The sequence below is a fragment of the Oreochromis aureus genome, linkage group 11 (genome assembly GCF_013358895.1).
Source record: "Oreochromis aureus strain Israel breed Guangdong linkage group 11, ZZ_aureus, whole genome shotgun sequence".
NCBI lineage: Eukaryota > Metazoa > Chordata > Actinopteri > Cichliformes > Cichlidae > Oreochromis > Oreochromis aureus.
The window spans coordinates 6059931-6073641 of NC_052952.1; the positions used below are offsets into that span (position 1 = coordinate 6059931).

General features: G+C 39.1%; 1 protein-coding gene across 1 annotated transcript in view; it reads left to right on the plus strand.

Annotated features, from left to right (window-relative positions):
• Positions 1-13711, plus strand: part of LOC116315279 (NIPA-like protein 2) — a 32246-nt gene that overhangs the window by 10644 nt on the left and 7891 nt on the right. The window contains exons 2-4 of the mRNA XM_031733535.2: positions 2942-3010; positions 4015-4183; positions 13173-13232. Of these exons, the coding sequence (XP_031589395.1) occupies positions 2942-3010; positions 4015-4183; positions 13173-13232 (298 nt within the window). The remainder of the gene's footprint in view (positions 1-2941; positions 3011-4014; positions 4184-13172; positions 13233-13711) is intronic.

A 13711-nucleotide genomic window follows, 5' to 3' on the forward strand; every position in this document is an offset into this window, starting at 1 on the left:
ATTTGGCTCCAGATTTTGGTGGTCAGCGTAAGCTTGTTGATTTTTGCCGTGATTACTCTGAGACATGTTGGAGTGTCGATGAAGTGCCTGTGTTAAAGATTCAACTGTTTTGAAATGCTTCTCAGGCGTACCCTTGAATGCTGCAATCTCGAGTGCTGCAAGTAAACTGCATGAAAGTTTGGGATCCTTACCCCTATTTAAGGATTCACAGATCAAAGGCATATGAAATGCCTTTGATCATCATGATGATGGTAACAGCAACATTCTTTTTTTTAAAATTAGGTGTTATTGTCTATAGGGCTTTGGAACGTGGAGTCACGGCAGGGGGCGTGGCCGCTGGGGCCCATGTTAGCAGGCCAAACAAAGGGCTTAAGGAGCGAAAGCATCAGCAATGGTTTGCCTTGCTGTGTTGTGGGTTGTCATGTTAGATCGCACGATCTGGAAGGGAATAAGCTTGAAAATTGGCTCACTTTTTATTCTTTCCCCACCTGGAAGCAACGTGAGGGAGCTTATGTACTGGATGTTACCAAAAGAAGGCATCTAGCCTGGATAGCAGCTGTGAGATGAGCTGATATCCAGTTCTCTACCATCCACAGATATCTGTTGGTGTGCTACAGACATTTTCATTCTGGTAAGTTCTAAATAAGTTCATATTAGGGCTGTTCGATATAACAATCTATATCGGATGACAATATAAAAACATCTATCGTTTCATTTTACACTATGGTTTGTTTCGTGGTGTCGCAAAATAAACTGTTTACGGTAATATTCTTTCATCGTTTTGATGGTCATTGTAGTGGCTATATTATTTTCTTAAAGTTCTCTCTTTCTCTTATATTTAATATAACCACACTACGGATGGACAAGCAACTGTTTTTATGCGTTGTCATTAGCAGCAACGATGGTAAAACCATCGCGTGTCCGCTTGTTTATTTTCCAGATAAACCTTTCACAATAAAGCTCAAGATCCTGTTGAGACTTTTCAAAATAAACTGAATTACGTGAAAGAGTAGGCAGATTTTTGTATGGTTGAGAAGCAAATAAATAATTGAAATGGGTATATATTTGTTTTTTGTTAAGTTGCCTAATAATTATGCACAGTAATAGTCACCTGCACACACAGATATCCCCCTAAAATAGCTAAAACTAAAAACAAACTAAAAACTACTTCCAAAAACATTCAGCTTTGATATTAATGAGTTTTTTGGGTTCATTGAGAACATGGTTGTTGTTCAATAATAAAATTATTCCTCAAAAATACGACTTGCCTAATAATTCTGCACTCCGTGTACGCTTCCATGTATTCTCTGAGCCTGGCAGAAAGAGTAGAGGGTTGCTGATATTTCCATTGTTTGCACAATGAATCGCGGCTTATGCTTTAATGTAAATGATCATCACAGCTATTCCCTCTCTGTCTGGCAAAGACATGCTTCATATTGTCACTGAGGATTTCTAATGATGCGCACTGATGGACAATAGGCGACCTCTGGATCGTGTGGTAGTGAGCAGCTGTTTTTGGAGCTGTGTTTGGAGACCAGAGGAATTCATTTACACTCCATTCACTCCCATGTCCACAGCGGTGTTATCTTATTGTCAACAACATCAGATGGATAATACTGACAATAACCCACTGTCTGTCCTATCAAACAGAATGAGCCGCTGCACCTGAACATTAATACTTACTTCCTTTTTTTAAAAAAATCTATTGTTGCTGCATGTGATTAGATTTCCCTCTTATTCTCCACCTCACTGTTGTTTCTCATCCTGTTGTTTTAACTCCCATCACCATCCACCTTCTCCTTGTCCATCCTCCACCTCTCTTCCATAAAGCAATTTCAAGGGATAAATGCTTGGCTGCACTTTCTTTTACTTCAAGAGTGATTGAGTTCTCTTCTTTAGGTTTTATCCTTCACATTCCACCCCCACTCTGTGCTATCGTTCCTTTATAAACTTTGTCCACCCACAGCCAACAGTATGTTAATAACTCAGAATTCAATTTTCTTTTGGCAATCATTTTCCTGGGATATATCAGGGACAAAACAGCCAAGTATACTGTTCCAGCACTTTAAGTGAATGTATCCTGTTTCTCCCTCCATCACTTATACACCTACTCTGATGAAAATTTGCTACAAAAATCTGATGATACTTTTTTTTTTTTTTTTTTAATTAAGGTTGCACTAAAATTGAATTTGGCTGTTTTATATAGAGGTTTTACTTTGGATGTCTCGAAATCTATGTATTTCTTTACCCAAAAAGCACTGCATAGTTTGAAATGATTGTATTTAATGGTGTACAGTGAGACATCCACCTTATTGTTCAGGATAAATTGTAGCTTTTGCTAAAATGCTAGTTTCTTGATGTGGATGCTATTTGCAAGTCAGAAAGTCCTAATTACAGTATTTACACTATGAAATGAATCCTGGGAAAGAGTTACTGTGAGGTTGTTGGTTTGCAAACACTAAAGATGGTAAACATGATAGTTATAGTTGAGAATCTGCATTTTTGCCTTTGTCAGCTTGAGCGTGATATTCCCAGAACTTTGTGTGTTTATTTGTCTGAAGGTGTGCACCAGCATGCATCCAGGTCTTAGTGAGGTGTCAGATATTGTGTGAGAGTTTGGATTGTTTTTGTTTTTTTGCATATCTGTGTCAAATGTCTGTTTGCTGTTTTTGTTTTGTTTTTTTACTACGTGTGAGAATACAGATTTCGGTGTTATGAAGCCTTAGAAGCTTCTGTTCCACAGCGGTACAAACAATATCTATACACGCAGTTGTGCCTCTGAACACAACACCAATGGAGCAATGCTCTCTGTGGTTGTCATGGAAATGACAGATGCGACAGCTGGAGGGAAGACTTGCGAGAAGTATTATGGGGTGTTTGGAGTCGTGTGACAACTAGAGCGTCACCTAATCCTCTGTCTGTTTACTGTTTATTTCCACAGACTTATCTCCTGGGAATCATCATCTCCATATGTGGGAATGTCCTCATCAGCATCTCGCTCAACATACAGGTAGGAAACACTGGAATCCAGCTGTATGACAGACACTCAGCACAGTAGGCGTTTAGCGCCTGTGAAGTACTTCTAGACTGCCTTTCTCCTCATGGTTTGCTCTCTTTAGCAAACTCTGTGTGCTCATCAGGATTTTAGTGCGCGTACCCTCGGGCACTGTGGCTGTGTGATCTTCACAGCAGGCAGTGTGCATTAGAAATGACTGCATTTCATGACAGAAAAGCCTGTTTGAATTAAAACGAATAGAAGTGGATGTTTAAACATTACAATTTAGTTTTAATATACTGCAATTAAGTATTCAAACAACACATTTTTTGCACAGTCTGGACCCGAGTAGTATATTAATAAGGCGCCCTTAGGTTGATAGCTCTAATTCAGGTGAAGGTCAACCATTTTCTGAGCATCACAGTGTTAAAAAATAAGGACTTCATTGATTAAATGTAATATAAGCATACAAGCGCTAACATTTACCAGTCTGAGAGGATTCGTCTAAAAACATTACTTGTCTAAAGTGATCTTTTATTTCTTTGGAATTGATAATATAAAATAAAGTCTGCATGGCAGTAGCATGCAGAGCATCCAAAGCAAACTTGGAAGCTGTGACAGCTTCAAGTAGATGTGAAAAAGGGCTGAAACAGGTTGATAACCCTTACTTAGAAGCCAGTATAAGCTTCCAGAAATAGAATTGTTAATGATTATGAGGTATACTGTAGACTTGTTGGGATCATACAGCTTCCCACCTCATTGATTTTCTTAATTGGTGTCATGTCTCTTCTGAGATGAAATGGTAATCAGCAGAGAGTGTGATGCTGCGTTTAGAGTTGTATGACAGTCAGTGTAATGCTATATTATCTGTTAAATTGCACCTACTTTTTTAAGCTTTGCACAGTGTGGTGGAGTTATCATCTGTGTTGTGTTGCTGTAGTTTGTACAGCTCTGTTGGGCCCACTTTATCTGACTGCTCCCTTGGCTCCTCTGGCTCTTGTTCCCTCTCTTCCTGACAGAAATACGCCCATGTACGTCAGGCACAGCGAGGATCCAAACCCTACTACACATCCGCCATGTGGTGGTGCGGTGTGGTTCTCATGGGTGTTGGGGAACTGGGAAACTTTGCTGCCTATGGCTTTGCTCCAGCATCTCTCATAGCCCCACTGGGCTGTGTGTCTGTTATAGGTAAATATAATCATGTTTTTTTAAGCCATGCATTATCCAAGTGTGAAAGCAAAACTAACAGTGCAAGGTGTTTCCATGCAAGGCCTGTCTTCTTTCCTTCTGATCCTGTCGACAGTGTCATGCCAACCAAAAACTAATGATGTTTTATAAAGTCATTTTTTATTTAAAAAGTTTCTAGTACTGATACTAGTGTTGAAAAATACTCCAGTAAAAGTTGAATTACTGATTAAACTTCTTTACTCAAGTAAAAGTTTAAAAAAAAGTACAGGCTCTGAAATGTACTCTAAGTAAGAAAGTAAAAAGTAGCTCTTTGGAGGACGTTTCTACCAGCAGTTTTTATGCAAAGCTAACTTAACCTTGTGCTATATTAATGAAACAATAATATTAGAAGAGCTCTATTTTCTGTTACCTACACTGAAGAGGGTGGCTTTGTCTCTAAGCAGGAAATGAGTAGGGAAGAGATTAAAGTGGATTCAGCAGATGGGGAAACCCTAAAATTAGTTGTAATGGCTCAGTGTGGGGAAAAGAATCACAACTCAGTCATTTCTATTGAGAGCTCCAGTAGCTGTGAGTAGCTGACCTGCTGCTCTTTGTGGATGTACACAACGTGTTACAAGTAACACGTTACTGTAATCCAATTACTTTTTCAAGTAATGAGTAAAGTAAGGGATTACTATTGCAAAAAGTAATTAGATTACTGTTACTTTCCCGTAAGCACACTGCATTACTGCGTTACTAAACCGTGATTTTGTTTGTGAAAGGGTCTCATGACAATGACATAAACGCGTGCAACGTTCGTGGTAACAGACGTGTGCAGATCAACAATGGATAATATGGAGTGCGGGAGAGAGTACAACCATGCAGGGTTTAAAGCGTGGACGTACTGACATTACTTTGAGTTTGATTCTGTAAAAAGTGACAAAAACATTAGTGTCTGCTGTAAACTCTGTGTGGGAAGAAAACTTCTTTCTACTGTGAAAAATTAAACTTCAAATCTGAGCAAGCAGCATGCTGCCACGGGAATGTGAAATTCACAGAGAAACCCCCGGATCCCCCCACTGACATGACCGCTGCGTCACCGGGCAAACCTCCACCCGCCCCCACTCCTGCTAAACAGGTGAAAAAGAACAACAAGACTTAGTACCGCTGAGTCTCTGATTTTATTTATTTTTTGCTGCGTTTTACTTGCATCTATTTGAAAGTGAGTGTAAACACAAGACATTATTTTATTTTATGCTGGAATATGCAGAAAATAGGTTTAAATGTTAAACAAATTTCTTTCTGTGAGAGATTGTTGCATATAATTTAATTTTTGCATGATGCAATGTGCATGAAGTTAAAAGATAAAAAGTAATAAAACAAGTTTTAAAAAGCGATTTTTTCATTTGATTCAATTTTATATGATGGATTATGCAGAAAAAATAGAATTGGGCTGAAAGGTCTATTGGTTTATTACGTATTCAGGTTGTGTATCATGTTTTTAAAAACTAACTGGTCAATTGTGACCAGAACACTAAAGTGAGGGGGGTGGGGGGTGCACACAACCAGATGGTTAAAAAAGTAACTAAGTAACTAAGTATCTATTACTTTTGAAAATAACTAATCAGTAAAGTACAGGGATTACTTTTTTGGAGAAGTAATTAGTTACTAATTACTTTTTTCAAGTAACTTGACCAACACTGTACACAGCTGAATTCAACCAGATGTCAGCAGATGTTTCATGAGTTGTCCTGGCTAATTTCCGTCCTCTACACTGACAGTACACTGTTTACATTAACTTTATACTAGACTACCACTGCGCACCAGTCACACACTGTTCCTTTCTTTGAATCCATCACAGTACAGCAAACTAACCTGTTCATGCTGCACTAACTTGCTGAGGATTTTCATGCAACCTTTAAATAGCACAGTTGAAATACAGCAGCTGTACCTTTAGCTAGCAACACAGTGTGCGACAAACTGCACACAAACAGTTTGTGTGTTGAGCTTATAGAAACGCTGCATTTGAAATTACCTGCCACAGCATGTTTTTCCTTTTATGTTCTCTCCTCTTCTGCAGGGCTAGCTAGATGCTGAAGTACCACAACCGTAACTTATGGACACCTGCTGTCGTTCCAACACCCCCCCCCAAAAAAAACGTCCCACTTTAACCCCTGACTCTGGCACATGTCATCTCTTTTTATGCAGCGTTTCCTGGTGATTAATACGCGAACAGGATTCCCTCTTATGTGTTACTGTTTAGGCTCAAATCAGTTTAATGTTCGAAGGCTCGCAGTGACATGAGATAATAACTTGCCTGTTTTGAAAATGTGAGGAGTAGAAAGTACAGAAGTTTTAAAATGTAGGGAGTAAAAGTAAAATGTTTTACAGTAATCAAGTATTTTTGCTTTGTTACTTCCCACTCCTGCTTTTAACACATTTAGATTGTAAGGCATTCATGGCACTTAAAACACTTTGTTGACTATTTATCAGTAAACATAAATAAATCTTTATTTAGCAAAAAGTCACCCAACTGATTGACAGTTAAAGTCATTATAGTTGCTGTAGGGTAGAAATGAGATGACCAAAACCTACAAAAGATTAAAATACAATTTATTGCTTTACTTCTTCAAGCAATGTCAGTTTTTCCAAAATCTTTATAATGAAAGTCTAAACACAAGAGACACCCCTTACTGGTGGAAGGTTTTATAAAATAAAAATGGGGTATGGCTCTTGCAGTAGTGCAGCAGTAGCACATTTATTAAGCGAATTAACTTGTTAATATGGTCACCCATTACTGTGTATGATGGCCATCGTACAGGGAAAGTCATAGCTATTGTTCTCCTGCTGTCTGCTGACAGTGACACCAGCTCAGGAAGCTACTCGGATTAACATCCGAGTAGCTTCCAGATACTGGTTGGTTGATTTCCTTAGAACCATTAATGTTATATTTCACTGTAACACCACAGTAGGCTGACTGGGTTCATTTTTCCCACTTAGCTAGGTAAGCATTGATAACTTAGCTAACATTACCTGTATCACTGTATTAATGGGAATATGAATTAATGTGAGACTGACTGCTGGTAAAAAAACAAACAAACAAAAAAAGGTATTGGGAATTAAATCTTTTTGCTCTGTCTTTATTACTTGCAGAAGAAATCTCCTAGGAAACCCAGACCTGGGTAAAGACTTGTGTGCTTCATATTCCAAAGTTGAAGTTTGCTGTTGTTTGTGGAGCATCTGAGAACTGCAAAGAGTCTCTAGGATTTAATGGATATTGTCTGCAAAAGAAGCATTTGATTCAAAAGAGGAAATAATAATCATCTTAAAATCACTTGCATTTAAACATACACAAGAAGACTTCACGGCAGTAAAACAACCTATCGATTATACAAGTTCGTCCCCACATTCATTGGTTTTAAGTTTTAGAGGGATATATAATATATATATATATATATATATTAGGGCCTTATAATAGGGATGCAGAACATATGATGTATTATTTAGATTGGAGGCATAATATTGGCCAGTATTATTTATATGAGAACCTTAAATGAAACGTGAAATTCAACACATAGACATTAGTTAGTAAAGGTTTAAAAGTGGCAACACAGTTCAGTTAATTAGGTTCACTAACTGTACTCCTTTTATTAATATTCTTTATTTTAGAAGCATTGCAAGTAAGTACTGAAAAAGTACATTAACCTGTTTCTATATGACATTGTTGTTATAGAATCACGTAAAATCTATTCTTATTACGTAGTAATGTTTCTTAATAATCATTATATTTAAGTCCCTTATTGCCTAATAACTAATACATATTGCAAAGATGTTTATATTAAATGTCACCATACACTGAAACTTAAATGTGTCTATTATCCTATTATTTTGTGCTGCACTGCACAATACTAGTTTCTGCTCTGCCCTTACGTGTTAAACAGACCTTCATATATGGTGATATATATCACTTCATCAGCTCATTAGCTTAGCAGCAGTTTGTTCAAGTGCAGGGCATAAAAATGATCTGTATGTATCAGTGAAGTTCTCCATCTGCAATAACAGTTTTATTTCTCTCCTCTGTTTCCAAGCTACACAACTGCTTATAACTGATGAGACTAACAGTCTTCACTTTATTCACTGGAATCTTCAAGCTTACAAACCACTCTTTGTTATTTAAGGTGTTAATTCAAAAGTAAATATAACAAATTTTAAAAGAGCAGAAACAGTGGGTCATTGTGTGTGTGTGTGGAAGAGTGGTGGAGTTCATGTGTCATCGTTTCAATTCCTACCTTATATCCAGCACTGAACCCAGAAGATAAATCTCTACATTTTAGCTCCTGAGATTAAATTACATAGGAAGTCCAATTATTCCTGACATTATAAATCTAACACCACCCTTGAGAAACAATCATTTTTACGGCCCACAGTTGAGCTAAAGATGTCACAGACTAAGCCGGATTGATTAGCCAGTCAAAACAAAGCCTGGCCCGTTGCTACAGCTGGCAGCTGCTCAGTGCAAACACTCTAAACGCAGGTTAAATATTGAACAGGTTCACTTCTTACCTTCCACCACGCATCACTCACGGCGCTGGAGGTGGTGGTGACTCATGGATATTAATGACAGCTATTACCTCCACGCTTCCTATAGTCACGTCTTGCCAGTGGATGAATGGTTTGAATAAAGCACTAAGCGAAACCACAAATCTTGCTAAGAAGGCTGCACCTCTTGTTCATTGTAGTTTTGCTTGCCACTGTATTTGCTTCAGTGAGCACTTACCAAAGAAAAAAAATGCTTTTAACAGAAGTAAAGCCTCGGTGCTGTGTTCTGTTAAGACCAGCAACCTCCAAATGCTTTGTCAGTGTGTGTAAATCTAACCTTGTGATGAATCTCTTTAAAACCACATCTATTAACAATTACTGTACTCATTTCCATTTTACTATCAGATCCTCGTGAAACCAGCCGATTGCTAGTGTTGCACTGGAGTTTGCATGAATATTATGCAGCTGAAGTGCGTTTTCAAGGAGCTTCTTAAATAATTAATGCATCTGAGATTAAGAGGTGAAAGGAAGAGAAAGAAGAGGAAGATGTCTGCAGTCATGACACAGTCTGTCCTCCTCAGCTACAGGGGAGAATCTGCAGGTTGGCTTCTTTCTTTGACTGACTGTACCCCTCACCTCACACTGACTCACACTATATGCAAATGTGTAAAGCACATACACGCACACACATAAAATTCATGCATAACTGTAGTGGGGTGTAAAAGGTCTAGAGGACTGTGTCGACTTGGGATGCTCCTCTGACATATGCACACACACACACCCTTCCTGCTGTGCTGTTGTGCCTGTTTTCCAAGAGCTGTGTGAAGGCACAGAAGGGGGTACAGACAGCAGGATGCCTTCACTGGGTAAACAAGAGGGAAGTGAGTGGCTGGCTTGGAGAAAGGCTGAGGTGAGAGGAAGAAAATTTCAAGGAAAGGAGAGGATAAGTATGTGAATGAATAAGACACAACAGGCAGAAGCAGAGGAGTAAAAGGCCGGGATCGAGGGAGCTGACGATGCCGCTGTCATCCGCCTGTCCGTGCATGTCACGCTGGCACTCATGACGTTCCGGGGAGAGCAATTACTACTGTCCGCGTTCACAGAGCCCAGTCCTCTCTATTAGGAATGACAGCATCAGCCCAAAAGCTGTTGTGTGGAGCAGAGAATCAGCTCTCGTTCAGATACCGATGTCATTGCATGCAAAAGAGGAGGGGAAGCTGGCAGTGTGGAAATGAACAGAAACCTGACTGCATCACTCACAGATGTCAGACCTGCAGCACTGTATTATCCATTAGGATGCGGTGTTAGTGCAGTGTGAAGAAGTCAGGATTTAATGTAGATGTATAAATAAGACACTAATTTTAAAGAATCACTTTACAGTGTGACTGTATTTATTCGGGGTCGGGACAAGATCTCAATTCAGACTTCAGAACTCCTTTACAACGTTTGTGTAACGTTTTTTCTTGAATAGCTTCTGAAGGACGGTTTTGATACAAGTTCTCAAAAGTTCCTGTTTGGGAAATTGTGAATACAATTTTTTTTTTTTTCCTACAAATTGCACGTGCACGGCTCTTATATTTGAGCTTCTCTGGGTGATGGCAGCCAGACTTTTGTTGCTTTCATCTTGCTCATGACAGATTTGTGTTGCACAAGAATGTTTGACACTGTATGTTTCGTCCTCACTGGTAGGTACCCATTACTACACATCACAAAGAGCATGTATAGAGGTGCTGCTGATGGGATGCGCACACAACAGCAGTGACAGAACTGCGTACCCCAGAGGTTCCCGTTGCCACATTTCTCATTATATCAAGCCGTGCGAAGCTCACTTTGTATGGAGTTGCTATGGTTACTTGTTAGATCCAGCTGGTCCCAGAGGCAAAAGAGTAGTCCAAAATGTGAGTGCGAACATGCTCTCAGTATGAAATATTTAACAACTAACTGTTTCATCAGAATATTAAGGAGAATCTTTATAAACTTCCAATTAGAGCGTAGTGTCCTTGCGGCATTGTGCACATCCATGGCCTGTTCTTTTGGAAAATGTGTGTTTGGAGTTACATAGCCTGTTTGAAAGGAAGTGTGGCTTTAAATCATGATTTTAAAATGGCATTTTTGCTTATATTTGATTTGTTTCAGATAAACTTGCAACTATATATGTTTAATATCCATGTTAAGAACCTGTCACTGTCGCTGTGATCCAATGTGTGCCACACTGTGTCTCTGACACATTGAGCTGTTTACACTCTGTATCTAATCTCCTTATGGCGGAGGCAGAGCCCGTACACAGACTCAAATGCTCTGTCTGTTTCTCGTCCAGTTATTTCCAGCAATTTCTTCCATTCAATTAGTCCCTGTGTCTGTGTGCCATCACCTGCTCACCCATATTGCTGTCTGGCAGTAGTGTCAGCAAAACACAGCTCCCATAGTATGCTCTGCTGTGATATTGGTGAAAAATGCAGCATCATAATTCCAACTGATTATATAAAAATGAGCTTTCCACGTGTGTTGTTTAGTGAGGAGACCTCCAGCACGGCAGCGTCACTGTGACAGGCCGCTGTCACTTGCATGTCAGTTTGCCTCTCTGTCCACTGGCCGTTTGTCTCGCAGTTTGTTTTTCTGTCTCGGCCAGTTAGCGTGCCTGTGTGGCCATCCATCTGTGTATCTGCCTGTTTATCGGCATGTCTGTGCAGTCTGCACGCATTTCTGCCCGCCTCGCTATTTGTCTCCGTGACAGCCGAATGCCGTGTTTCTCCCTTGGTTCGGTGCAGATCCTGGGGAAACATTAAGAAGACTAATCTGAGGCTTAGCTCATGTGAAACTGATTGCTTTTCAGTGTCACAGTTTTTGACAATGATATTGATGGATGGGTTTGCAAAAAACATGGTGTGGAATATCATAATTTCATGCTGGTGCTATGAAGTCCTAATGAGTTCCATTTATCCAAGCATACGGACCAATTTTTGTTGTGCCGAGCAATCTAAACATGTCAAGCATTGTGTACATGTATTTATGTGAACACACATTTACATATAATAATATAGTGTCACTGTGTGAATATGTGCATAACTAAATACTTGTATCACTAACTGCATTTATCTTGTGTAGACATAACACCTTAAAAAAACCTAAAGATGGCTTGTTCTGATGTTAGTAGCCTATTTGAATACGGCTGCCATGAAGGGTGTGTAAGTGATGGTTGGGAATGTTTAGGAAGGAGGTACAGTGAAATATCCACACAAATACCAGGACCCAAGGTTTTCCTTCAGAACAATGTCCAGAAATAGCCTTCCTTCCATAGTGCGTCCTGCAGCCTTCTCTTTCCCAGGTAAACAGTGCACCCGATGTGATGTAAAGCGAAGCACAATTTTTTTTTTTTAGTATGTGCCTCTGTACACTGCAACAGTGGATTTTAAATCAAACAGTGAATTTGTGACTGAAGTGTAGACTTTGAGGTTTAATTCAAGTGGTTTAGGAAAATTTTCCATTAACTGTTTGGGAATTACAGTCATTTTTATAGTTTCAGAGCGTAATGAGTATTTGGACAAACTAACATCATTTTAAACACGAGGATTGTTTTTAATACTTGGATGAAACTGCCTGAAGTCTCCAATCCGTGGACATCGTCACATGCTTTGTTTACTCCCTTGAGATGTTCTGCAGTCACCCTTAGATGCTGCTTGTTTGTCAGTCTCTTCACATTTGTATTTAATAACTAAAAAGCATGCTCGATAGGGTTGAAATCAGATGACTGACTTAGCTGTTGATAAATATCATATTTTTTTGCCTTGAGAAACTCTTTCAATGCTCTTACAGCACGCATTGGGTCATAATCCATTTGCTCTGTGCAGCGCTGTCTGATCAGATCAGAAACATTTGGCTGAAGCAGAAAGCGTAGCCCTGTACGCTTCAGAATCTATCCCTCTGATGGCCAGTGCATTCCTTCTTTGTAAAATATTATTGATTTGCCCACTCCCAAAATCTTTGATATCTCTTTTGATTGATTGATTGATTAATGCTTTCCAGCCTAGTGATGGCCTCCTTCACTTGCATCAACAACTCCTTTGACTTCATATTGAGCATTCCAGTGAACAACCACCAAAAACAACTCTATACAAATAATTCTGCTTAATTATTTTAAGAACTCACTGCCTCACAGATCCTTTGATCCCATCATAACAAGATAATCAAGGTTGTTTAGCTGCTTTAATAGTGTGGTTGACGTGTGTGTGTGTGTGTGTGTGTGTGTGTGTGTGTGTGTGTGTGTGTGTGTGTGTGTGTGTGTGTGTGTGTGTGTGTGTGTGTGTGTGTGTGTGTGTGTGTGTGTGTGTGTCTGCAGTCAACAGTGTAGACTACAACATTGCTGATGTGATTCCTATGGAAATATAACTGTGTTTGTATTTACTTTCATTCTAGTGGACTGAATGTTTTGAATTGCAGTTAAACTAAGAGACATTTATTTTTGATTTTACAGCCAGTGCTATCATATCTGTGGTTTTTCTCAAGGAGACGCTGTGTGCCTCTGACATCGTTGGTAAGTAAGCATTCAGTAGCGATGATGGCACTTATAGTATAAGTGTCCTCGGACAATGGTAGTTTGAGTTCAGAGCAATTCTGAATGTAGTTTGTGTATGCCAAACTGAGTTTACAGATGATAATTCAGTCACAACAGAAAAAATATCCTGAATTCCAGTTATGTACTAGTAAAAATGTCCTCTTGCTTTTTTATCTTTGTAGCTTCGGGAAAGAGAAGGCACACTCAGCACAGACATATTTTTTGTTTTATGAAAAGCTTTTGTTTGTCATAACAATTTGGTGATTCTGCTGCTAAATGGCATAATTGTGATGACCATTCCTACTCCTGGATTGAAAATTCATATCAGCATCACACAGCTCTGTTTATTGTTGCTTTCTTGGATAAATCGGCTGCAATGTTTTTGCCATTTTGTTTTACAATTGCCGAATGCCATTATCAACCGCATATTGGAAACAGTTAAATGCATGAATGTTTTA